The sequence below is a fragment of the Hakea prostrata genome, chromosome 10 (assembly GCF_041222555.1).
Source record: "Hakea prostrata isolate BN-2017 chromosome 10, UWA_Hpros_2, whole genome shotgun sequence".
In the NCBI taxonomy this organism is placed as follows: Eukaryota; Viridiplantae; Streptophyta; class Magnoliopsida; order Proteales; family Proteaceae; genus Hakea; species Hakea prostrata.
The window spans coordinates 42,688,393-42,715,544 of NC_142609.1; the positions used below are offsets into that span (position 1 = coordinate 42,688,393).

General features: G+C 36.4%; 2 protein-coding genes across 2 annotated transcripts; both read right to left on the minus strand.

The window, feature by feature from the left end:
* Positions 1-9,002: 9,002 nt before the first annotated feature.
* LOC149003156 (protein FAR1-RELATED SEQUENCE 5-like) lies at positions 9,003-13,456 on the minus strand. The gene is given in 5 exon segments (XM_089138242.1): positions 9,003-9,764; positions 10,137-10,196; positions 10,291-11,731; positions 11,733-12,491; positions 13,206-13,456. Coding segments are annotated over 3 exon segments (2,229 nt in total). The 5' UTR covers positions 12,473-12,491; positions 13,206-13,456; the 3' UTR covers positions 9,003-9,764; positions 10,137-10,148.
* A 1,261-nt stretch (positions 13,457-14,717) lies between these two features.
* Positions 14,718-20,522, minus strand: LOC149003157 (peroxisomal membrane protein PMP22-like). Its single transcript, XM_089138062.1, has 8 exons — positions 20,347-20,522; positions 20,005-20,232; positions 19,722-19,820; positions 19,433-19,534; positions 19,241-19,316; positions 16,928-16,998; positions 16,722-16,807; positions 14,718-15,234 (listed from the first exon to the last, which is right to left on the minus strand). Exons 2-8 carry the CDS (start codon positions 20,074-20,076, stop codon positions 15,183-15,185), a joined length of 558 nt encoding a protein of 185 aa, XP_088994188.1. The 5' UTR covers positions 20,077-20,232; positions 20,347-20,522; the 3' UTR covers positions 14,718-15,182.
* Positions 20,523-27,152: the final 6,630 nt, after the last annotated feature.

Here is a 27,152-nt window from a genome sequence, read left to right on the forward strand (position 1 = left end):
TCTGAGATTTGAATATAGTGCTTTATCAAAGAACTGAAAGGTACATATTCTAGAAAAACCTTTTAAAGGTGTAATAGACATAACAAATCAAATCAATCAAAATAGACTACCCAAAAAGTCAAACTTGTCAATTCATATTGATGCTTATTTTTTTTTGTACGTAACAATTTGACCAAAATCCACTCCGTAATAAAAATATATACAATATCGCACATTTTTCACGAGTTGATAAAAAACGCATTTATTCTTTCAATTATATGAAATATATACAAGGAGATCAACACAAATCTTTGAAATTTTTTTCTTGGGGTTCAATTGGTTGGAGCAGGAAAGCATGCTAGCAGCCTAGATGCCATCACAACCATCTCTTTTGCCAGACTTTGGCTTACATGTATTATTCTAATTTGACGGCACATATTACCTCATTTTCAATTAACATGATTGATATTCTATTTTTCTTTACAATCGTTGTCACCAACAGGATTCATACATGCATGCACCTATATAATAGCAAGCAATTTGATGAGATTGGTATGGTGTTGCCGTCTGTTGGTGACTCTTTCATGTTTTTCTAACTTGTCATCTTACCTGCTCGCATCAAGTCAGTGAGATATTCTTGATCCAATCTTTTTCTTGAATGATTCTCCCTTGATTTTGCTTTAGGGAAGGTTTTCATATTAATGTTTTCTCAAATTAAAAGCAAAAATTTTGTAAGCTTCTTGCATTTCCTTGAATGTTTCAAAATTTGAAATTATAACTTTAACACCTCATGAGATCTGATGAAGTTAAAATGAATGTTGAATATGGTTCATGCTTCACATTGTTTTGTTGACGGACACAGGGTCCAGGACCGCCCCAGAGGATTATAGGGGCAGCACCCCTGGAGCCTGTAGAGGATTTACATTTCTTTGGGCCTTGGAGTTTTTTTGCAGTTTGGGCTCATGAATAGCTCTGACTTAGGCTTTCTAAGCGCACATATATATTTTTTCGTAACAGAACACAAATGTAGTTTTGAGAAGAATATAGTGAAAAACCTAATTATGGACGTAGCCTCACATTGAGGTGAACCAAGGTAAAATCTGTCTTTTTCTTTCTTGTGTTCTATTCGATTGTGTATGATTGATCGTCCTAATCCTAACAATGAAGGAGATCGATATGGTAGGTTCTTAGAATTATTTCTTGTTGCTACTTTTCCTCGCAACCATTAATTCAAAATGGTTGTATACCTAACTCATGCCATCAAAATCTCTATTGATGCGTACAATGCTTCAAAAATTATGATGGATGTAATCGTTAGATGGTGATTGATTAATAGATTGAGGTTACTTGTTAGAAATCTTTAAATATAAGTCAAGATTCAAATCCTTCGTGTTGGGGATAAAACCCCACCTTATATTTAAATTTTATATAACAATTATTCTCAGGTACGCATAAATGAAATTTTATCTGGTCCATTTCTAACAAAGAAATTCACCATCCATTTCCCTCTTAATAGAAATTTTTAATTTTAATTTCAATGGACTTTTGAACGTGACTAATGGACAGGTGTTCTTCATCTAATGAAAAATGGAATCCATTTCTAGGTAAGCTATACAAGTTGAATGTGAATTGTTAATTCCAAAATAAAAATCTTAAAATGTAGGTAGTGATCAAGTAATTATTTCAAAAGTGGACGATACCAAGTAATTGACACGTGGCATAAAGCTTGTGCAAATAATTTCTCAAACTTATAAATATTTTTCGTTTCGGTTTTCAGGGTTTGAATTTGAATCTAATCATCCGAACATTATAGAAGGGTATTTTGGTCTTTTGACTTTTGATTGAAGGCATTTTAGTCATTTTACATATTTTTTTTGGCAGGCTCGTTGGTGTATTTTTCCCGTCATTAAAGAATGTGTTTGTCGGTTCACGTAGAAACCAGATACGAAAAGTGATTTTGCTCTGCCAAAAAACCAAAGTAGTTTTGCAACGACACAAACGGAACCTTTGATGAGCTCCATCACTAACTACTAGAGCTTAGACGAAACTCTATGTTTGCGGCGCCGGAAAGCCGGAAAGATCAAATTCACGGCAAACCCTAGCGAATCCGTCAGAACTCGAAAGGGGAAAGAAGGTTAATCGGTCGTTTCTACTCTGTTTTGGCTGCTCGATGTTTGCTAATTCATAGTAAGTGTTTCTAACTTCCGAGATTAAGGAGCCCTTTGATGCCTTCGTTCAAGAACTAGGCTTAAATATAGGCTAATTGCTTGCAACCGATTCAAAGGACTCGAATGTCGTCGATTTCCTAATCTGCTTTTCTCGAGTCTTGATCGACTCTTGATCATCATGATCCATTTTGTTGCAAAAAATTCTGATACGTGTTGATGATTTTTTGGTAGAATGAAGTTCCTAACGCTACTTGAGTGCAAAATGCTTCTTAATGTATCTCAGAATGATTGCTGTTTTTATGAGATTGTTCAGTTATATTGCCTTCCATATCTGTCGATATTTGATTTCTAGATAATAGTAGGAAGCGTTAGAATAAACACCAAAGATGACGCAAAATGAAAAACAGTAAGAAAATGTAGAGATTTGACATGGTTCACATATCAATTAGATTTTCTAGTTCCACTAAAGCTTAAGAAGTTTCACTATGAATTGGAAGAAAAATTATAATCGAGACCTCTCAAGAACACCCAAATTGGCACCGCAAGCTTTCACATAAAAATCCTTAGTTGAAAAACCGCAAATGTCGCTCTTGCTTTATAACATGATAGATGAAGAATAGAAATACTCATCCAGGTCCTCTGCTTGCATCACAAATCTTGGAAAAAGTTCCATTCAGTTGGCTACTAAAGTACGTCAGAGTGCATCAATCTTTGAAATGGGTACAAGAATTTGAGACATACATAACATGAATAGTTTTGTACTATAAGGACAATCAAAAACAATTTTAACCTTTTGTGGTGTTTGAACTGCATTAGTTCAGCTTTTGTGAACACCAATATTCTTCTTACTTGCTTCTCAGAGGATTGCCTGCTATTGCTGTAACTGCTGAAATGTCTAGATTAGATATGTCTAAACTATCACTGCTGAGACTTTTCAAATAAGAGACCCAGGCGAACACAAGCAAGGGAAACGAAAACAGAACAAAGAAAACGCAACCAAAACCCAACCAGCAAGCCAACCGACGGGATTAACAAGAAATTGGAAGCAAAAAAAAAAAAAAAGGGGGAGACGGAGCGGCAGCCCCCCGGACCGGAGAGTCCAACACAGCAGAGAACGACGGGAAAAAAGGGCGAGAGACCGAGGCAGAGAGCCAAACAACACGAGCCCCCAATGAGGAAGAAGCCCCGCGCCCAAAGACCAAACACGAGGGATCAACACAAGAACACCCGCCCACCGTCCCAAGACGACCGGGTCCCGCCAGCCGCCCGCCCAGATCACCACAAACGAGGTGAAGATGAAGAGCGGAAGAAGATAGCCCTCGAACTCCACGCGGCTCAACCCTAAATCACAACATGACCCGACACGTGCATCGGATGAATAACCAGCCCAACTGCCTTATCAACCATGCCGGACGGTCAATACAACCAGTAATACATGAATACCCGTACCCCAACAAATTTCTTTGTTGATTATGAGTCATCAGCTAATCAGTATATGATTATATGAGTTTACATTATCATTTTTCCTGATAATCATAACGGTAAAGAGTAATCTTGAGTTCATATTTCTGGTGTGGAAGCAGCATTATTGACTTGTCCAAACTGGTTCTATTTTAGAACTTCTGTGATGTGTTACTGCAACATAATCCCTTGTGGTAGAAGCTGTTAATTTGGACTTGCATTTTAGTCTGATTTTTGGGTACTTTCTACCTCAGAAAACAGCTGCTTTCACTAGCTTCATAAACCCAACTAGATCATACCTAACCTTGAAGGAATACTACACAAACAAAGTTTGGAGAAAATGAATACTAAATCCTTCAGCAAAATAAAGATCAGAGAAGTAGAAAAATAAGGGTTTCCATTACATGGCCCTGAGAAGGTTTGTGTCCATTCCAAAAGACATAGGTTTCAAAATAGAAAAAAAAACCATTTAGGAATTGGTCTTGGATTTTGAGAAACTTTTCAAGCTTCTCCATATTTGGTGGGAGCGCAACCTTAAGAGATGGACTTTCAAATCTCCTTCTCTAGATACAATCCTGAATGCTTGATGTTTCTACTAGGCTCCGTTCCATCCCCCACCCTCCGGTTGTTGATACCCCAAGGAACAAGCTCATTGTTGTCTCTTGGGGTCTTAGCTCTTCCCTCCGGCCTCCTTCTTGAAGGCTGGTTCTCCGTCCCCCTGCTCCCCCTTTGTACATTCTCTTCTCTTTACTGGTTTTATATAGTTATTTACTTAAACCCCCCCCCCCCCCCCAAAAAAAAAAAAAAACACTTATATAAACTTGTTTTCCATTTTTTCCCCCCTTTCCTTTGTAGGTAAGGGAACTCCAACTAGACTTACAGATGGTTAAACATTGTGAGATATACAACTGGAACCCTTGTTTTGCACTTGATTTTGTACCTAGTTGATTTAAATAGTCTTCCTATCTCAATTTTTTTGGATCTCTTAGCTTTCACCACCCTCTGTCATGAAGCTTCTTGCATTTCTCAAAGTTGTACAAGCCCCTCCCACACTTTCTAGACTACAATGTCATCTACTCCAACCTGATTTTGTTCCCACAGATCCCAAGGAAAAGCCTAAGAGGTAATATGTTTTCTAAGGGGGGGGGGGAAGTTGATTGCAGCCCTTCTTTTCTTGGTTGAATTTGATCACCCTAGACTTGGCAGATTTCTAACGCTGATGCCATTATTAAGGATCCTTCAGAGATTTTCTTGGTTGGTTTGTGAGATGCCTTCATAGTTTTGCAGTGAATGTGATCATGTGATCATGGAGATCAGCGGATTTCTGCTCCTCCATTTGTTTCCATCCTCACAAACCCTGCTTCTGTTATCCATGCTACTGTTCAACCAAAATCTAAGTTCCATAGAGAGAGTACCTTGATCTCTCTCATTATTTACCGCTCCACCTTCTTGGATGGGAAATAGAATTGCAAATTTAGAGCAAGTTAAGCTCCATAATTTTATCTCATATTAGCTCTCTCCTGTTAGTTTCACAGCAAAGTTCAAACCTGGGTGTGAATCCTTAGAATACCAGGAAGGACCAAATCATGGAAGATTTTTTTTGTTAATAATTTTTATTTTTCTTTTTTCCAGTGGGGTGTGCAATGGAGAAACACCCTCGGGAACCTCTACATCACCAGGAAAACTCCGTCTTTCAGGTGAATCATGGATTTTTAGATGACACCAGGTGACAGTTTAATCTAGGTCATTCAAAAAGCATTTGAAGAATTCTTCCACTTAAGTGATAAGAACCAGACTTGAACCCAAGTTGAATTGAACAAGAAATACACGAACCAACAACCATCCCATGTTGACCTAACACAAAATGAACGATAACACTCTTATTGTCAGCGGGGGCAACAAAAAAGAGGAGGAAGCAGAGAAAGGACGATGATGTGTCCCTGCAACTCTGGTTCGTCATCTTTCCTCTTGGGATTATTCACTTGAGAAGAAGATTCTGCCAAAAGGGAAAGCGATTGAAAAGAGAGGACCATTCGGGCTGAATCTACTGTAACTCATAGGTCAGGGTTCTCTCATTTCCTTTTCAAGTTTCTGATTCAATCTACCTTTCTTGTTCTAGGACTATTTAGATCATTGTTATTCTATAGTCAGTACTATGGATTTAAGCTTCCACAAGATGCGATTTAGTATAGAGCATTAAGTTTTTAGAGATGAAGCTTCTGGGAGTTTTATGTGATTGTACCATATAAATGTATAATTGCTTCGTGTTTTGCACAACATGATACAAATGGGGAAAAAGCACAGCATAGTTTACTATAATATTTCAAAATATTTTTTGGGTCAAAGTATTTCAATTGGCTTCACTAGCATATCAAAACCATCGCCCTTTGTCCTTTTTTTCATTTGAACAAATCAGTGAATTGTTGATGATGATATTCTTCTCCAAATCCAGACCCCACACCCACTCCCCCAATCCACCCGAAAATTTATTTAAAAGAAACAAAGGAAAAAGAAAGATAGTAGAGGAAGCTGTTTGTATCTCCAGATTAAAGATGAGAAGAGAGTCTTGTTCAAGGTATTATTATAAACAATTATCTAGCAACCCATGGCTTCACTTCAGGAAATTGAAATTGATTTCTTCACCTGACCTGCATGTCCCAAACACTCTAAACTCGTTGTTCAGCATCTTATGGTGCTATTCGAGGAGAGAAATATAAAACCTGAAGGACATGTGTTTGAGCTGATTGACGAGTACATGGTCGAAGCAATCTTTGCATCTTTTCCTCATTTACCAGAGTGTTTATTTTCATTCTTTCTTTCTTATGATACAAAAGGGGGAGGGGAGAAGAAAAAGAAGTAATTCTGTATTTTGGATAATATGAAAGTTGTCTAATTAATTTCTTTTTCTTGGATAATTTACTCTTCTATGCTACTTGTGCACATCTGTTTTCTTGAATAATGTTTGACCAGTAAATATTTTTCTTTTTTTTTTTTTATACCTTGAAATTGAAATTCTGTATGCCCATGTGTTCCTTTTTAAATGAATCCTTAGCTCAAATGGAAGAGCACCTGGAAATAACTAGGGTATGATGGTTCGATCCCATCAGGGTTCATTGTTCATTGAATCCGTAGCTCTTGCTCATTCAATAAAATGTTCCCTTTTCACATGTAAAATGAAAGATATAAAGAATGAAAAAGAGCCTTTTCTGTTGGACGAACTTCAGTTTCCATATGAACTTTTTGTGGTTGAGTCAATAACTTGTCATTTCAGGTAGCAGCTGTTCTTGCCTTTGCTGCTGCTTCAATTGTTCAGGTTGTTGTACTAGTAGTTATTCTTGTTGCTGTTGTGGCTGGCCTGCTTCTCCAGCTATTTTTGTTATTGCCACTGCGCAAGGATGAAAGGCACAAATTGAGAAAATGGTCCAAAATTTTGTTTTTTGTTTTGCATTATTTTCACCCATTACTTTCTTTCCAGTTTTCCCTTCTCTACCTTGTGGGTACTTTCAAATCTTCAAATCGTTTAAGGTTTTTTGGAATAAATGGTATGTGAATTTGATTTCCCCCTCTTTTGGGTGAATATGAATTTACATTTTTTATTTTCTTAAAGAGTTCCAGATTTTAGTCTTCTTTCCTACCGGTTTTCCCTTCCTCTAGCTTTTAGGTATTTTCGAAGTTTTGAATTGTTTCTGCTCTGTGGAATAACCTGTAAGTGAACCTGAGTTTTGATTATCTTGAGTTCAAAATTTTCGTGACCCTGTTCAGGTTGTTCTTGTGTTTCTGCACATCTCAAATTTCTCTCACCAACTGCTATTTCAAGCTTTATTTTCTCCACATTGAGTCGCCATATTTTTAATGACCGAGGTCTTGAGCTTGAGCTCTATCTACATAACTGAAGCTGTGGAATAAATGATAACTTGATTACAGTAACTTATGGACCTGCTGAACTAGAATTTTGATTCCACCAGAATTTGCAGTTATGCTTGGGCTTAGTGTTCCTGTAGAAGTTCTAATTTGTGAGTATTTCATTCCGATCATCTATGCTGTACTTCAGTTGTATGGTATAGGTTTTAACCCTCCAAGGCCTCATCTGTGCTGTACTTCAGTTGTATGGTATAGGTTTTAACCCTCCAACCCTTCAAATAGTGATGAGTATTTTATTTTGGATTGCGAAGTCTATGTTTCTCTTCTGAGAAGTTGTAGATTATACCATATAGGGAACTGTCAATTGAATTACAAGGATGAGAAATCAAGTTGGTTCAAAATAGATTGACTTTATCCATTAATGTGAGCTCCTTGAGGATCCACTTCCATCTTCCCATCATTGGATTGAATAAGTGAGAAAAGCTTCTGCTTATTTCATGACTTGGGTATTCTGCAAGACTGCTGGGCATAAGTGAACAAAGGTTCAACCAGTGCTGATGTTACCAACATTGGCTGATTGTTGATCATAAGCTATCATCTGTTTTTGGTGTTGTTTTCTGTTGTAGATAATAAGGTATCTGATATCATCAACACATTAAAACCCTTCAATCTAAAAACCCCAGGAAGGAACCAATAAGAGGGAGAAAAGGGTCCTTCAATTTCAGTTCATCTCACTGTGTTCTCTTATTTACTGACACAAACAGATGCTTGCTTGGGACCAGGGATTGCTTGCTTGCCTGCTGGGTCGGATTGAGCTTTTGAGGATTAACCCTGTGAAGCCTTTTACTTTTCATGATACGTTGTTTAGCTTTGAAAAAAGATGGAATTACACAACCTATTTCTTCTCTTCTCTCTCAGGCAAACTCTCTGACTCTCCCAGAGACCAATCCAATATTTGGAATCTCAGATTCCAAAAGAGATTGGTGGCTGAGGGGTTAGGAAAGGAAGGGAGGGCACCTGAAGAAAATGAAAGAGAACTGGGTGGATCTGTGGTGCACGTTTGTCATACATATGTGCCCCAGTCCTCCTGGAAACAGCATAGTTGGTCAGGAACCACTTAATACCTGAGAAGGACACAGCTGATCTTATAACAGTCACTTTTTAACATAAGGAATAGCAGGAGAATAAGTACAATGAATTTTGCTAATTTGGCTTTGGAAAGGTAACACGACAATAAGCAGCAAGGTCTATGGAACTTAAGCTACTGTTGCTTCAGCATCAAAGATAAGCAGCATGACCATGGAACTTGAGCTACTGTTACTTCAGCATTGAAAATAAGCAGCATGTCTAGCATCGACAATAAGCAGCCATGGCTATGGAACAACTTCACTTTAAAAAAAATTTGGTCGATCACATTATAAAAGAAAAAATGAAATCCAATTGCTCAAGAACCAAGTTCTCAATATTGTCACAGTGCCCACAGATCTCAATCAAACTTTAGATGCCCCCCCCCCCCCCCCCCCAAAAAAAAAAACCAACAATCAAATGACTAGAGTTTGAATATCACAATTCAATGTTGGTGCACATGTGACAGCAAGAGAAGGTGACTGCAACAGAAGAAGGGTATAAGCATGGCTCACATTCAAAAATCATAGAAAAATTAAACATGGATAACAGCATCAAAAGCATTGCACTATTTGGGTATTGGCTGGATACTGAGACCATTATGTTCCCCCTTAAATGAGCTCCATCTCTGTAAAAATTTCGTATTCACCAAATTATGAGCTTGTCTAATATAAGTAGACGGTCAGAGTTTTGGTTGTTATTCTAAAGGTTAGAACTAGTTCCCTATGTTTGGAAAATGAAAATCCAATGCATATGAAAAGCACAAACCTAAGCTTTAGTAATCGGAGTTTAGAGCAGAAGCATAGACCAAACAACTGTTTCTCTTTTTGTTATTGTGTCTGCAACTATTAACATGACAGAATGATAAAACATGTTACTTTACAATATACTATAGAGATGAGGGGGAGTAAGAGGTTACAGTTCAGTTCTCCCTAGTTGCAGTTAGTCCTCATTCATCTTCAGTGTATAGCCTGGATTAAAACCCTACTTGGCAAGATACAATACAAGCACATTCATAAGTGGAAACAAAAGTTAAAAGAAGACCAGCTCGTCTTTAAACAATCATTCATGTTAGGACCACCTCATCTCTAAACAATGAATGCTGATGGGAACGAACCATCATCACCTAGATAACATCTAGTTGCTCTTCCACTTGAGCTAAGGATTCACCTAAAAAATATGCATTAGATTAGTTAAAAAATACTCATATTAGCAAAACACCTGGATGAAACACAAAAGGAAAACATCAAATAAAAGCCATGGATTGCATATCACGTCCAACTCTAGTTTCCAACCTAGACAACTCCAGTTGTCATGGCCAAATCAAATAAAACTACACCCACTAATGGTACAAATGGCTTACTAACCAAAAAAAAAAAGGGCAAAGGATGGTCTTGCATTCCCCTTAATAATTCATCAATCTCCCAACTCGTTTCGGTTCATGTACATGGTTTAGGTATCTCAAATTTAAAATAAAATTATAAGCTATAGTTTTAAGTGAATCTAAACATTCATTTAAGTTAAACCTTGAGATGGATTCACCTGATTGAAACCCTATGAGGGAACTACTCCAGATGTTGAACTTTGTGAAGTACCTCTTTGCTGTACAATCCAACAACGAATACAAGAGAACATTATTGCAATTCTAGAAAACTTTTTTGTAATATTAAGCCTAAGTAAGTTTATTGGATTATACCTGTAATGGTGACATGAAATCAGACTGTCCCATATCTTCATATCCATCATGGAAATCCCATGTGCTCATAGAAGATGGTAATCCAGATGATCTTACGTCAATAGAGTTGTCGCCTTCCATTGTTTTGTTACTATTATTCTTCTTGTTTCCAATTCCATCTTGGAAAGGCTTATGCCTTTTTGATCCACCTTTCTTACCTTCATTCTTTTTGAGCACTGGAGATTCATATGCTTCAATGGATCTACTTGAAACATCTTGATCAGATTCCTCAACATCCAACTCTACCAATTGTTTAAATAGCATATCAGCATTACTGCAAGCAAGCTTATAACCATCTTCTGATTTACAAGCTTGGTGAATAAGCTTCAGAAATTTGGGCCGAAGGATATCATATCGTTGTATGCGATTTAATTGGCCATCTACTTGATTTACTTCCTTTCCTTTTTTGTCATCCATTGACAAACTTCTTGCTGTCCTTGTCCATCTCATTAAAATATATTTATCAGGAATGCACTTGATTTGAAGGAAATCTAACACTTTCAAAGCATGGCCACAAAGGATGCCAAAGATCTCAAATTTTCTACAACTACATGTTACAGTTTGGTCAGATGGGTTATACAAGACTTTGGATTCCCCTCCTATATAGTCCCCTTGCTCATCTACCAACGAGACCACATACTCACCATATAAACCATTTGTATTTTGACTTTTAAAAACACAAGCACACATCAACTCATACTCCTTTAGAAAATGCTCAAGTATATAAGGAGTATAAATTTTACAAGCTTGTCTCAACATTGGTATCTTTGAATGTGAACTCATGGGAAGTGTATTTCTAGCATCAAACTCATCTTTTAGTTCATTAGCACGTTTATCCTTCACAACCTGCTCAAAATGACTAAGAAATCGTAGAAGCTCATTGTTGAGTTTCAAATCATCTTTCAAATCACTATTAATGCTTTCACTAAGTTTTGAGCTCCTCACATCTAATGCAAAAGCATATTTCATATAGCAATGTGCCCATGTTTCTTTGATCCCATACATTTCATCCAACCACAAGATATTATCAATTTGGTAATCATTTCTCAAACTTTTCCAAGCATTCTCAAACTCCTCAACATCTTCATACTCATATATGCATTTAGTCACATCTTTGAGAAATGTTGACCCTTGCTTCATCAGATTTCCAAGATGTTTTATCCCATTTTGCATAATATGCCAATTGCACAATCCGTGTCTTGTATCAGGTAAAACTTCAGCTATTGCCATTGCCATTGCAACATTCTGATCAGTAAAAATGGTCTTAGGTTTCTTTTGGCCATTGGTTTCCAAAAATTTTCCAAATAACCATTTGAAAGACTCAATCGTCTCATCATAAAACAAAGCAGCTCCAAATATGATTGTACCCCTATGATGGTTGAATCCCATGAAAACGCCCAAAAGGCCTATATTCTTTGTTGGTGCAAAAAGTAGTATCAAATATTACAACATCACCAAACAACCCATAATCAATTATCATCTTGAAGTCAGCCCAAAATACGTTTGTGATCCGTCCTTCATTATCCAATTGCATGGAATATATAAAAGTTGGGTCAAGTCTTCTCTGACTTTCAAAATAGGCTAACAAACTTCCAGCTTCACCATAAGCTAAATGACGCTGACGTTTGGTTGGAAGGACATACAGAAGATCTTGCTTGGTGTCGAGGTCTTCTTTACCAACCGCTTTCAATTCATTAGCTTGGCTGTTAAAAATTCTACGTTGAGAGCGCATCAAATGAGCAGTCTCTTTAGTGTGAAGAAAATGGTTGTGATGTTCAATAAAATCACGACATTCATACTGTCCATCATCCAGTCTTGATATGCACATTTTTGCTGGACAGCCAGTTCTAGTTTCTGTTTTGATAAAAAAAGTTCCAGTATCTGGACGAGGCTCCTTTGTCATTTTATCTCTAATATCCCTCCGAAATCCTGCTTTACTACATGTATATCGCCTCTGCACAATGATTGTCTTATCTTTTTGGCTCCTATGTTGAGTGTCTTTCCTCACACTAAAACCAACAGTTTGCCCATATCGGTTGTAAAAGTCATAAGCTTCATCAACTGACTTGAACTTCATACCAATTCGTGGCTCATCTTCATTATGATCACAATTCTCAACTGGTGATACCGCTACATCGTCCATATCTGACCAATTGTAACAACTTACTACAAAGAAATAATTTTAAAATGTGAGACAAATTTTGGATTAATATGATGATTCATCTGAAAGCTAGTAGCACACATACAGAAGTTAATTTTAACTATTGTTTAAAAAAAAAGGATATTTTTAAACATACGAAAAGGACAAAACATGGACAGCTAAAATTTTCATATAAGACTTCATCGATTTGATAAATCCAAGAAACAACTGGAATGAGTTTAAGCAAACACAGTACGGAGTTATATTTAGAATTAAATTCCAAGGAAAATTTCCCTTCACATGATCAAGTAATTGTAGACAACTCGGGGTCAAGTCTGGTTCTTGCAACACATGTCTAAAAGAAAAAAAAGTCCCTGGCACCAAATCAGGTTTTGAAGCTAAACCAGCTCGTTTGCAACAAAAACCAAGCAATCCTTCAATATGAAGGAACACAAAATAATACACTTCGGAGAAAATGCCTTGAGCATTCATGCCAGAGCCCAATTGTCATGCATAATCAGCTACATTCTGACTTATAGCATTAAGGATAAGTCTCATCTATTTCACACAATGCATCATCAGTTTTTTTGAGTAATTAGTTCAAAGAACATTGTGTTAACCAACCAAAGGCATTTGCAGAATAACATGATCAGAATGGTCCAAGAACAGGGGAGAAAAGAACAAAAATGGTAGATTGAATCAGAAACTTGAAATGAAAAAAGAGAAAAACCCTAACCTATGAGTTGCTGGCAGATGGAATCCGAATGGACGACAAACGAGAGTTGCAGGGACACTTGGTCAGACTTTCCCCTTCGACTGACTTCTCGAGTGGATCATCGCAGTAGGAAAGACGACGAACCAGAGTTGCAGGGAAGTTTCGTCTTTTCTTCTCTGCTTCGTTCTCTTTAACTTTTCCTTCACAACCAGATATGGAATGGTTCACGGTTTATGGAATCTGATTCAATTCAACTCGGGTTCAAATCTGGGTTTTTTCTATCTGAAGTGAAAGAAATTTTTTGTTTGAATGGTCAAGATTAAATTTTATATCTGATATAATCCCAATACCATAGACTTTTTTTTTTTGTTTTTTTGATAAAGACCAATAACATAGACTAGGAACTATGAAAGAAGAAGGATAACCAGCAAGCAAAACAAGCTTTGTACTATGAGTCCATATCTTCTGCATCCAGGAAGGGCATTTGTCCATGCATCCACCACTGAATGCCCTGTCCGTGGTACCTAGGTTGGTTGCCAGTACTCCCGGGTACCATGGGTAGGGCATTTAGCAACCAAATGCGCAGATGGACACTTTGCCCAGATGCCTTGCCCTGATGTAGAGGATATGTGGTCTCGTACTATAAGCATAGATAAGATGCATACCCGTTCAAGAGGATAAAATAGGCATCATAACTCATAAGTCAATGTAGAAGTATAGATTCCTCGTGAGATTTCAAAATGTAATGTGTATTTGTGATAGATGATATTCCATACGATTGTAGATTTGGGGTTCTAGTGCCTTGTTCATTTTCTTTAAGGTATCTATAAAGTTCTTTCCTTAAGATACACCAGCAAAATGAGAAGCATGTTTTACTTTTGACTTTCTTTAGTAGGAAGCACGATTGATATTTAAAGCGGAGTTGGGATCTGCTACCTTTGTAGGTAGAGGATTGTGCTCTCTTTATAATATTCTATCACTCAATCAGGAAGAAGGTTCATCTCTTATTCACTTACTTAGTGCTAAGAGATGTGCTCAGAGATGCGCCATCCTCCTAAATGAGTAGTGGAAAGATGTCGTGCTTAAACATGGGAATAACTATGATATCCTTGGTGAAATGAAAAAGTTTCAACCTCGCTCAATTCCTCTTGTATGCTTGTTGCACCCATATAGGAGCCATGCATGATGGAGTAATCCACCTCCCTAGGGCTGCAAAAAAGTTTGGATTGGTTTGTGTTTCTTAAAATCATTGATGCTAACCCAAATATGCTCGCCGGAACCAAACCTTGACCGTGAATCTGTAAGGCCAGACAGGCCTGTTTAGATACCGAAGAACGCTTCCTGCTTCAAACACCAAACAATGAATCCCGCTGATTTCAGCATTAACCGGTAACCTCATCAAATGAAACCCTAAAGAGCTTTAGCATGATGCCCAGTCTTCTATTCTGGACAGAATTGGCAAATTCAGGTCTTTCAATCGATTGAACTTGCATCTTACAGAACACTGCACATGAAGCTTATGAGAAGCAATTATGGATTCAGAAAGGTTTCTGCAAATTGAGAACTGATATTCATCAGAGGATGTCACTTTGGGTAGAACGATAAACACTGTGACAGCAGGAACCTGATCCCCATAGAGATTTTTTTGCTGACCAAAAGGGAGGGATTGATTTGCTGTATATAGTTCCTAGTCACAGAATCCAGATCACAAGATATAATGGTCTCTCTTCATACATCCAGCAAATTCAGGTCTATGGCATCTGATCGGAACGGTTAAGTTTTGTAACAGTACTCAGTGCACCATCGTTAACAAAGAACTCCACCAAAAAGTAGTCAGATGGATAGGGAACTTTTCTTTCATGCTAGTAATCAAGCCAATTTTGTATTACAACAATCAGACAAGGGGAAAATGCAAAATGGACTAAAAGAGCAGAAACAAATACATATTTGGGAATATTTTCTAGCTAAAAGATCTGAAAACTGAAACAGGCTTCCTCTTTACTCCTTTTTAGTGGCACTGGATCTTGCTTTTAGATTCAGAAACACAGCCCTGTGTTTTCAAGGGAAAAGAAATAAGGTCAGTATCAGTTCAGACAAGTACAGTACCAATGTGCACTAAAAGCAGCTACATTACAAGAGAACAAAAGGAATGAGAATGCAATATTGCAATGGCATATTTACAGTCCCAAGCCACACTACATGAGTTGAGAATGGATTCTACCACTTATGACTTTCAAATCAACCCTCAGTGCGAGAAATCAACCCTCAGTGCGAGAAATTTAATAAAAGTGCATGTCATTTTTTAAGTAGATTGCTCTGAGAATTGGCAACAGTACTTTCTGGCACCAAACCTTCTATTGGGACTAAGTCTTCACTATGATAATTTGTAAATGGAGTATTCAAAAAGTTGGGGTAGGACAGGGATTTATTGAACATGCCTATGATGAAAGGATTTCCTTTCATACTCCCGCTCCTGAAATGTTTACTTATCCTCCACATTTCCCTCTTTTATGTTTTTTCTGTTGGGTTGGGGAGGAGAAAAACAGATTTACGGTGTGGGGGTGGTTGGGGAGAGGGGTTGCTGGAGTGGGGTGAAAGGAGTAAACTCTCATCAAAGTATAGCCACCACAACAACAATCCAATGTTTGTTCCCTTTTTCCTTCATGTCTCAACTCTAGAGTTCCAAATCTATTAGATGGCAATAAGCTGCACTATGTTTTAAAATTTAGTGGTGATAAAAATGGCAAGATGAACCCTCTCAAGTCTGGTTTAATTGTTTTTTATCCATGAGAATAACAGAGACAGTTGCATGTGAATGTCGAGTTGTTTTACACTTCTGGAAAGGAGCACGAGTTATAATTTTTCTTTTGAAAAAGAGAAAAAGTGATTCTGACTTCTATTTTGTGTAATACAACAATAAAATCTTGTGCATAATTTGTCTTGAACTAATTCTGATGGTTTGTGAATCTTATTTCTACCAGTGAGATGGAAGGAGAAAAAAGCCAAGATAATTAATTACCATAATAGTTTTCCATAATGAGGGAACTGGTCAACATTTTCCGACAATACCCTGATTTGTCTCTTCCCTTTGGAGAAGTGCAATGGGATATCTAAAGTCTCAACAGCAAGGTAACTACAACCCCATCAGCTAAAATGAGGATTTGGATCTCTTCTGTTCTAGCTATTCTTCAGTAGCTTCAGCATGAGTATATGTGTGTCTATATATACCCTACTCACGTGTAATAGTGGACTCGATGCTGAAAAACTCTTCTATGCTAACCATGTGGGTTCCATCAGGCCCCAAATGGATGATAACATTTCTAAACATGCAGATTCTTTCTTACACTGTTTGGAGGAACTCCTCCCCTACATAAAAATAAATAAATAAATAAAAACTTCTCCCAGACATTTTTTGGTGCATATAAGACTTCGGTGATTGCAAACTAGCTGGAATATGTGGTTTATACAAACATAAATAATTGTACAATAGAAACCACCAAAGAGTGGAAAAGACACAAAGAAAGGAATGAAAAGTACCAGCATGCAGCAAAAAAGCTCTGGAACAGAACACGCAATTGCAGTGGCATATACTGATAGTTCACCCAGGATACAACAGGCCAAAACTGAAAAGTACAGAACGATGATTCAGTATCTTTAGCCATTCATGAATTCCATATCCTAGGAAATTTTCAGTGGAAAAAGAAGAAAAAAATGGGTGCAAGTATTTAGTTCAAAACCCATACCCTGTATGCTGTCAATTGAACAGTTGGCCAATCCTTTTTGATCTTGTTTCTGACCAAATTCCATGTCCTTCCTACATGATGAAACAATGTTGATATTAGCAACTGCAACCTTAAATCGAAGAAATCGATGAAACAAATATTTAAATATCCACTTAGTCCTAGATTTATTGCTTAAAAACAAGCAATATTATTTTGCCATATAAAAACAAGCAAAGTGGACATTAACAACAAATAACAAGAAGTCAAATTTTCATCTAAAAACTGTTTAGGTTTCTACCATATGTTAGTCAGTGTAACTTGGGTATGATCAAATAACCAAGTTCAACTTCACAGAAATCCTGTTAGTTGCTTGGCTTTGTGCTTATCAAATAGGAATTGCGGGCACATAAACAAAATTCTACTGGTAAGCTATTCCTTTTCTCCATTCAAAGAAAATCCCAACACAAAAAGCCTTTTCCCAAAAGAATATTGCCAGAAACCATCCAACTTAATATTACTTTGATCAAGATTATCTCCATGGCTGGTTTTAATCACAATTACTTAGGAAAGTTCATAGATCTGATATTTCTCCAGACAATCAAGCTTAAAGTTTATTCGTAAGGGACAAAGGTTTCCAATAACAGGGATGGGAAGCAGGAACTCTAGATTCTCAAACTCAATCTCAGATGACTCGTACAATGCACGGCACCTGATATGAGCTTTTGCTAGCTTTTAGTGAATACCAGAAGCCCAATAGCAACCAAAACCTCCATGATGCTGTAAATATGTTGCAAAATGCTTATAAACAAAAAAAAAATGGAGAGAAAGAAAACATACACATGGTGAGGCCATAAAAGTCCTAATAAAGTGTTACAAGAGAAAGCTGGCCAGAATAGGGTGGTAAAGAGAAGAAATTCGATGCAGGAAAGATTTACCATTCTTTCACACATGCCCCATTAACTACAAGAGGAAATAAGAACTTAAAAGTTGGAATTCTGTAAGCTGTAATAATGTTTACCAGGGCAACAGTGCATAATGGAATCATTTCAAAAGAACAGAAAGCCAGATTAGTAGAACAAATTGGCGTAATGGAAAATGAGTAGAACACAATCCAGACAATTTCCCAGTTCATCAGATCCTTCTCGATGAAAATGCACATGTGCCATAGGCATAGTTGTCAAGGTGGTGAAGGGATCCTATGTGCTTAGGTGACCATGCACCTGCCTAGGCAATACACAAGTGTCATTTATTTATTTCCCCTCTTTCAAACATCATGTATAGACCTTATATCATCTGAAATCAAACTTTAGCCATACCAAGTCTTCAAAAATCAACATTAAGCCACATCCAGTCTTCAAAAATCAACATTAAGCCACATCCAGTCATTAAAAATCAACACTAAGCCATATCAAGTGGTGGCAGGCCCGTAAGGAGGGGAAACTGCAGGGGAGGGGAGCAAGCAACAAAATCACACACACCCAATGGGAAAACTAAAATTCTTTAAAAAAAATCTGTCTGTTGCTGGGTTAAAAACATGTTTCAAAGAAAAATAACACATATCCTAGTTGAACTATGAAACTGAAAGATAAAGTGCAACTCTAACTCAACTTGTTCCTACATGGGTAATCCAAAGCAAATATAATACTAAATAAGTAAAACTAACTAATTCCAATCCTTGTTGGACCTAGAACCCATCAGACTGTTTCTTTTCAGGTTTGAGATTCCAAAGCCTAGGATGCTCTTGCAACCAGTGAAGTGATACTGCATCAACTATTGCGGAGGATTCACCCATGATCCTTCAGCATTGGTTGATATGCTAATTTTCACAGTTGATCTGCTTAGAGATGCCGCTGAACGAGCAAATTTTATACAGTTGTTCTGCCATATAATATGCTAAACTTTTTCCCTGAATGTTTCATATTGGCTCTTTGCCAAATTCATAGATAAACTAACTTGTGGGGAGAGCTCAAAACAACCCATTTTCAAAAATAACACACAGGAGGAAAATCAAATGAACGATGAGTGTAAGGCTATTCTCTGATGGAAGATGTCTAACTAGGAAGACACCTTTGTAGCAACAATGATGGTCTTAAATTATGAAACTAAAATAGGTTGCCAACTGAGGAAATCTTTGGATCAATCACTTCAATATGGGCATGGAAATTCACTAAGCCTATTCTCATTACAGAACAACATGGGTAAGTACTTCAGCTACAACTCCATAATTAAAACAAGGGGGTATGTGAAATTTAAAAATAAAACGTTATCCTTGAAAACAGGAAATGAAATGAAATGAAAAGCAGTTGAACACAAAGGTCAAACAAATGCAAATACCTTCAACCACCAGACCATAATACGCCATGAAAAGGAAGTTGTTCCAAGGGGAAATAGTAACCTGTTCGAGCAGCACCTGAAGGAAGGAAAATTTTGCACAAGTCTCAGCCATATAACAAACTATGAATTGGGAAAAGTGAAGACTGAAGTACAATACCAAAGGCTAAATTCAAGTTACACAACCAAGCACACCTTCTGAGCAGTAGTTTTATTGCCCTTTTTCCCTTTGAAAATTTTTTCCATTAGCTTATGGAAGAAGTGCCCAAGTGGACCGGCGTAAACAAGGCCATAAAGCTGCATAGCAAACATCAAATTAAACAACTAAAAATGGTAACAGGGAGCTAATCCAGATGAATATATAAAATTTACTAACATTGGGGTAATACCCATAAGAAAAAGAAAAAAAAACAATAACAAACATCAGATCCCCAAATTCTAAAATTTCAACATCGATAAAGTAAAACAAATTAGATAGACTTACCATAATGAGAAGCAGTCTTCTCAACTGGAGCTTTTTAGCCCCAGAAATCTTTTGCGCTATAGCATCACTACAACCTGCTAAACACCCGGATGTAATCGCCTGAACCCACCAAAAAATTTGTAAAATAAGCATGAAGCGGGGGGAGAAGAGAGGAAGGAACAACAGTCAAAGATCAAAACCAAAAGCCCATCTCCCTAAAATCCAGAAGCAAGCTTATACATAAAAGCTTTGATCGGAGAAACGAATAGGAACAATTTTGAGAAGCCCAAGATTTGAAACATACCTTAGTCCTGAGAGGATTGGATTGAAGTTGCAAGAGGTATCGTCCCAAAGCTACTTTGACAATCTCAGACATCGCCGGCAAGATCAGAGAAGATATCCACCCAACTCTCTCCCTCTCTTGGGATTTATTTCTATGCAGAATCTCTGACTGTACGTTGGTATGAATTTATGATATTTGGGATATTTTTGTTTCCATGAATAACAAATGAGTTTGACCCTTGTTGAGCCTCTGCAGGAATAATTAAACAATTGAATGAAAACATAAAATTGGAAATAAAGACAATGTGCGAGTAGGTGGAGGAGAATCACGCCATAGAAAATTATGATAGACGAAGACTTGGACCTGCTTGGTCCTCAACCAAACCCAGAAGTAACGATCATTGACTAGGGAAAACTGATCGTTGGAGAGAGGGTACAGTTGATAACAAGAAGGATTTTAAAGTGGGTTCTTGTTGTCCTCCTCCATGGATGGGTTGGTGGTGATGTTGGCGGCCGTTACACAATCATTTGTTGTAATTCTCCCTTTCACGTCGTTGGGCGTCAAGATCACATAAACTAACAAAGAGGGTATATTCGTATCAAAAGAAGAAAAAAAAACAAAGAGAGTATATTTATTTCTCATTCCAATGAAACAAGCAATTATCCAGAAGGAATACTAAATTGGAAATTGGACCTGAATTTTTTTTTTTTTTTTTGGGTGAAAATTGGATCTGAATCTTACCGCTAGAGAGTTGGGCAATTAATTGATTTTTTTTTAGAAGAAATCAATTACAAGTGAAAGCCCCTCTTTTATTTTTTATTTTTGTGTGAGCAATAGAATTATTCTTTATTTTACTAATGCAAATAGTAGAAACATTTAAAGGGACTAATATCATGTTCATTTCTGACAACTTTATAGATGTATGACAAAAGATTGAAATCTATTTACAAGTCGCATCATTTTTAAAAAAATTTAATCACAACTCTTTGATGCGACTTATAAATAAATTTCAACACATTTACAAAGATGATGGTCGATTGTTCAGAAATGGACTGAATAAATTTCCATTTATAAATAAAAATACTAAATTAGATCCTAAGGATGGTATGTATTGGCCCATATCATTAGCCCACCTTTAACGAAGAAAATGGGAACTTTGAATAAATTTCCATTTATAAATAAAGATACTAAATTAGCCATCCCAAATGATGCCGTTAGTTTGAATATTTATGTCTTTTGCCCCTATGACCTATCCTATTTATAGCCATATTAAATGTCATTTTACCCTAAACGCTTTATCTTGATATGCATGAACAAAATTCAAATCCGATTTGGTTTCCCACCTTCACTAATCTTCATGGATTTTAGAACTTTGTGACCTAGTCCATGATTTTTTGTCTTCCCTTTCCAATTATGGTGCAATTTAAACCCCCCACCCCCAAAAAAATATAAAAAATAAAAAGAAGAGAATGGTGAATTGAATGTGTATCAATCATTGCTTATAACAAGTCTTTTGTTGTGTTAACCGAGGTTGGTTTAGTTGGCAAAAAACTAATGTCTCATAGTATATGAGGGTGAATTTGAATTTTTTTGTGGTTAGGGTCAAATCTCATCATATCTTTAAATTATATATAAAAATTGTACTTAAAATATAATTGAGATACGCGTAAATTGATCCAATGAAATTTTGAATAAAAAAAAATGTTTTACGCTGCGATTTGAAGACAGCGTAATGGCACTAAAACACCTAAGTTTCAAAGATGCATGTATAATATTAAGTATTACATTTGGATAATTACCCCCAAAAAAATCATGTATGATCGGATATATTAGTTTTTATCTAGTTGATTAGTAATTGAAGAAGAAAAAATAAATATCATCCGAATTTGACTGAATCCGTCCGAAAACTGATAGGATATTATCCGAATTAATCCGTCCAAATATAATAGGATGCGGATATAGTATTACCACTATCCAATCCGAATCCTATCCATTTACACCCCTAATTTTAACCGTATCGCGTCCCTCTCCCTCCCCTTCCGAGCCTAGCATTATATCTAGTAACAAAATTATAACACAAATGAGTCTGCTCACGAGATTGCTATAGCATCTCGGGTGCATCTCAAGTGGAGGGAGGGGATGTTGATGTGTGAGTCGTAGACCATTAAATCTAGACTGCGGAGATGCAACAGAACATTGACAGAGTTCTCATGAAATCTCAATTCTAACAAGGAAATAGATCATTCATTTCCCTCTAGATGAAGAACACTTGTCCATCAATCACATTCAAAGATTAAAATTAAAAAAAAAAAAATAAAAATCTTCTAAATCTTACCTTAAATGGGTATTTGAATGGGCCCCACAGAATATGGGTTTTGGAAAAAAAAAAAGTGGTTGTCATGGTTCTTCTAGCCCCAACTGGGCCGGCCCAACTCCACATGTCAAGGACTCAAGATAGAGTTGACTCCATTATCAGGTTTATCTAAACCATCTACTTGAATGAATCCGGATCATCACCCCATCAGCCCGACTGCTTTACCACCATAAATCATGTGGGACCTACAAGTCAAAAATAATAAAATAAAAAAAATTTCCCATCACCCAATCCCTGGGTCCCCCTGTATTTATGCCTTTATGGTGGTAAAGTCGTTGCTCCCTTCGACGGGTAACTGATCCAGACTCCTATTTGAATTCATGGGAGAAGCATTCTTCAGTTCTGATCAACTTTAAATTCTGTGCATATGCTTTGCTTCTTCTTGACTATTCAATGCTGACCATCAAAATATATAAATAGTTGATGATCTGAAACTTTAACACCATACAACTTCTTTGCATCTTTCATATTATACTTTTCAGAACTTTTCATCCACAGAAAAATCAGTGCATCAAATTAATAATGAAATGGAGCACTCATTCCACTTTCAATTAAATTACTTTTCAATCACCTTTAGACCAAAAAAAATTCCTCTTTTGGTAAATAGTTTTATTATATATATAAGAGCTGTCTGAAACTCTATTTATACATAAATCATAAAGCCAAGGAATGAAATCAGGCCACATTGCCAAAGAAATCAATGACACGACTTCCTAAGTTTACGTCATTATGAAAAATAACTAAAAGGTCTCGTATAAATCTATAACAATAGGAAGAGGAGTCTCTTGAACAAAAGGGAAAAGGAACTTCAGTGGTCCTAAAGAGCATAAATGGTCATCATCTTGTTTCGCCTCTAAATGAATAGAGCAATTTTCTACCCAAATTTTTTTTTTTATCTATTCTATTGAGAGTTCTAATCTCTTTGGGCCTAGTCATGAAATTTTGCATATATTTAGATTATACATATAAAGTCTTTTGAAGATATAATTGAGGTGTATAGAAACTAGCTCAGATGATCCTCATATCAGGGGAATGTAAAACTCCTTAAAAATCATATCAAATGCACAAACTTCCCTAGTTTAGTAAAATTTGGGGAAGGTCAGAACTTGTCTATTTGTTCAAAATACCCATTATAAGTTGAATGTGCAAGTAAATTTTTATTTATAGATTATATAGAAGTACAAAACTGGTTGTTGACTCCCAGGTTTTTCACTCCCTACATCTTCGCTTTCATGAAACAGTTACAAGCAATAGCTAGCTATCTTGATTTGTTTGAAGGATTCAAGAGGGGTTATCCTTCAGTGTTGTGCAATTAATGCGCAACATTAAGCTGCCTACGGTCAAGATTTACAATAGTAGTTGAGATTCGATTTTGACCACCCATTTTATTTTATTATTATTTTTGAACTATACCTACTGAAGCCCCCCCCCAAAAAAAAAAAGGAAAAAAAGAAAACAAAACAAAAAACGGGTGGTCCATGATTGATCATGACTGTTCACAACTGCTGCACATTAATTGCGCAGCACTGAAACCAAACACATTCAAAAGAAGGAAAAGAGAGAAAACTTTTTAATATTATTTGAAAATTTACAAGATTACACAATAACATTTTAATCACTTATTTGTTAATTTAATTACAAATAATATACAATATTAGGTCTTCAGCTTATAAACCCCTAAGAGTAATTCACTTTCAATTTATTTTTGCCCTCAATTCGCTTTTTCAATCTTATATTTTTGATCTACTCTTTTTTCATACATCAGTGTCAATATTATTATCATAAAAATATGAAAGAAAATATTAAGGGGTTGCCGGGTTAGGTTAGCTGACAAATGTCGATACTTCATGAGTAAAAGTCAAGAGACCCGGTATGGGTGCACTGTCAAGATCGAACCTGGTCAAAAAATTTCTTGAGCCTAACTATAAGATTAGTCGCACCGGATTAGTCGGGCAAGCCGTAAAGGTTGGCAACCAAAAAGCAGCAATATAATTAAATAAACACTTTAAATAAAAAAAATAAATAATAAATAAACTCACAATAAAAATTCAAAAAAAAAAAAAACATGTTAGAGCTAACTTCAAGGAAGAATAAAGGCATAGGAAGAGAACTTGCAAAGTGATTCATATCATTTTGAAGGAACCGTCCTTTCTCCTCTCTCTTTCTATTTTAAAAAAAATTGTTATATTTTAATCTATGGAAAAGATGGGTTTTATAAAATTCTATAAATTTTTGCATCAATGTGGGACCAATGAGAATGTATAAATAGGGCAAAGTTCAACTATTTTGCCTTAATGATTGCCTTTGTACAACCACTTCATAAATTAAAATTGTTCTCTTTTGGGAAATACCCAACCAAACATGTGATACTCTTTTGATGATTGAAAATTTTTCTACAACAAAAGAAGAACCAAACCCAATCTCAAAAGGATCTGCTTGCTTCTCTGTTTTAAAACAAAAATACAAGATAGTCATGCAATTGCTGTGAACACACCCACTTGGAGGGTTTCAAGTTTCAACCACTAGTCACGTTTGATATTAATTTCCATCAATTTAAGTCTCATATCTTCATCATCTAATTAAAAGTAGAAAGATCACAGTTGTTTGATCTAAAAACTGTTAGTCTGTTACATGTTGCTATTTGAGAGTCAATCTTTTGTATGATAATGAAGAAAGATTTGATTCTTAGCTTGTTGGGATGTATGTACAATTATGGAGAAGAAAAACAATTGAACACATAAATTTACGTGGAAGACTCCAAATTAGGAAAAATCACGGTCGTTATCAAAAGACACTTAGAGAAAATCTCACTATGTGAAAAATTATTACAATCATACAGGTACTCTCTCATGATCCACATTTTCAATACATACAATTCTGCATACAATGAATGACTCACACCTTACACCTATAAAACAATAGAAGAAAGAAAGGGATTTAACCAGGGTCAAATACAACACTTAATATGTACTAAATTAGATTGATAAAACTAAAGGCTTAGACCTTCTTGTATATCGGTTTATTCCTGGCCTTTTTTTCTTACCTTTCTGATATGGGATACAAGAAACTTTATCTATTCTTTATTTGTACTCAAACCCAACACGTTTATGGTAGAACGATAAATGTTTAGCCTCATAGAGTTTCCTTACATCTGATCCAACTTATCAATAGGGGCAGAGCCAAGATTTAATATTCACAGGGGGTAAGTTGGCAAGTATTGGTACTTTAGATATGGAAAGAGGGTCAAAGGGGTCCCTTTGGAGAAATATCAAAAAATCATGTAAGGCAATTAGTATTTCACGTATAACGAGAGGGTCAGAGAGAGGTAACGTCTTTTCTCTAGTTCTAGGGAAGAGCTGCCTTAGTTTACCGATTCTACGTTCTCTACAATTCCTACTCCCTTCAATTCCTATCTAGTATTGCGCACATGGCAACTAATTATCCAATGACCAGAATTAGAACCCAATTAGGAACTGAATTTATAAAAAAAAAAATATAATAATAATAATAATATCGCCAATGGTGGGTTAGTAGAGCGGTTAAAAGCTCAGACTCCTATGGGCAGGTCTTGGGTTCGCACCCATCCGGCGACTTTTCAATTCCAGTATTAAAAAAGCACCTTAACCAAATAAAAAATAAAAAAATAACCCTAAAATAAAGTCTCAAGAAAAGAGGAGAGATTAGAACCCAATAAGGAATTGAATCTACTAAGATCTTAAAATTAAGTCTCAAGAAAGAAAATATATCAAATCATGATTAATTTTAGAAAATTTATTAGATTTAGTTCTTAATTGAATTCTAATTTTGACCATTGAATAATTAACTGTCACAATCCTAGATAGGAATTACAGGAAATTACATGGTTAAGAATTGTAGAAAATGTATTCCAAGGTCAGCCCCCATAGATTTAGAATCCGGATCATCACCCCTTTAGGTGACTTTTTTTTTTGAGGGTGCATCCGGCGACTTTACGCACCACAAATCCTCGTGGAGATCCCATGGGTATATAATTAATTTCCCATCACCCAAGACCTCCCTAGGGGTTGGGCCCCTCCTGTGCCCGACGACTTTACCACCACAAATCCTGTGGGACCCACGGGTAAAAAAAAATCCCATCATCCAATCCCTGGGTCCTCCTGTATTTATGGTGGTAAAATCGTCGAGGAGCACCCGACCCGTAGCTGATCGAGACTCATAAATTTATACAAGAAAAAGTAAAATACAGTTCAATCCCCTACCCACAAGGATAGAATATCCGAACTCAACGCCATATACGGCTCCTCAGGAATGATTCTCTCAAACATTTATAACACCTTATTACCCAAAAAAAAAAAAAACATTTATAACACCTTGATGGTCTCTCTTATTTCTTATTAAATGGCATCGGCACGTGTCAATCGCTGGTTCCATCAGACCCCACGGATTTAGCGACGATAAGAAAAATTCCACGCGGACATTAACTGAACCGCAGTAATCAAGTGGGCCCCACTTCCCCCAAAAAAGACAAGGTAGGCCCCATTTTTCCATTTCTTTCCCAACATATGAGTTTTCAGATTCACTGCCACAGAAATTGTCGACGAGCATCTCGTCCAGATTACCCCCATGCAGATTCCATTTTGACGGTAGATAAGAGTGTTTTATTTATCGTGAGAAATTGAATAGACGTTTCATTCAAAACCGAAAAATTACACATGACTCATCAGTCATCACCTGTTAGGCTGTTACAGATTTTTAGAGTTATAATCTTTTGAAATTTTCAATCTTTTCAAAACACAAAAAACCCAAAACCCAGCTC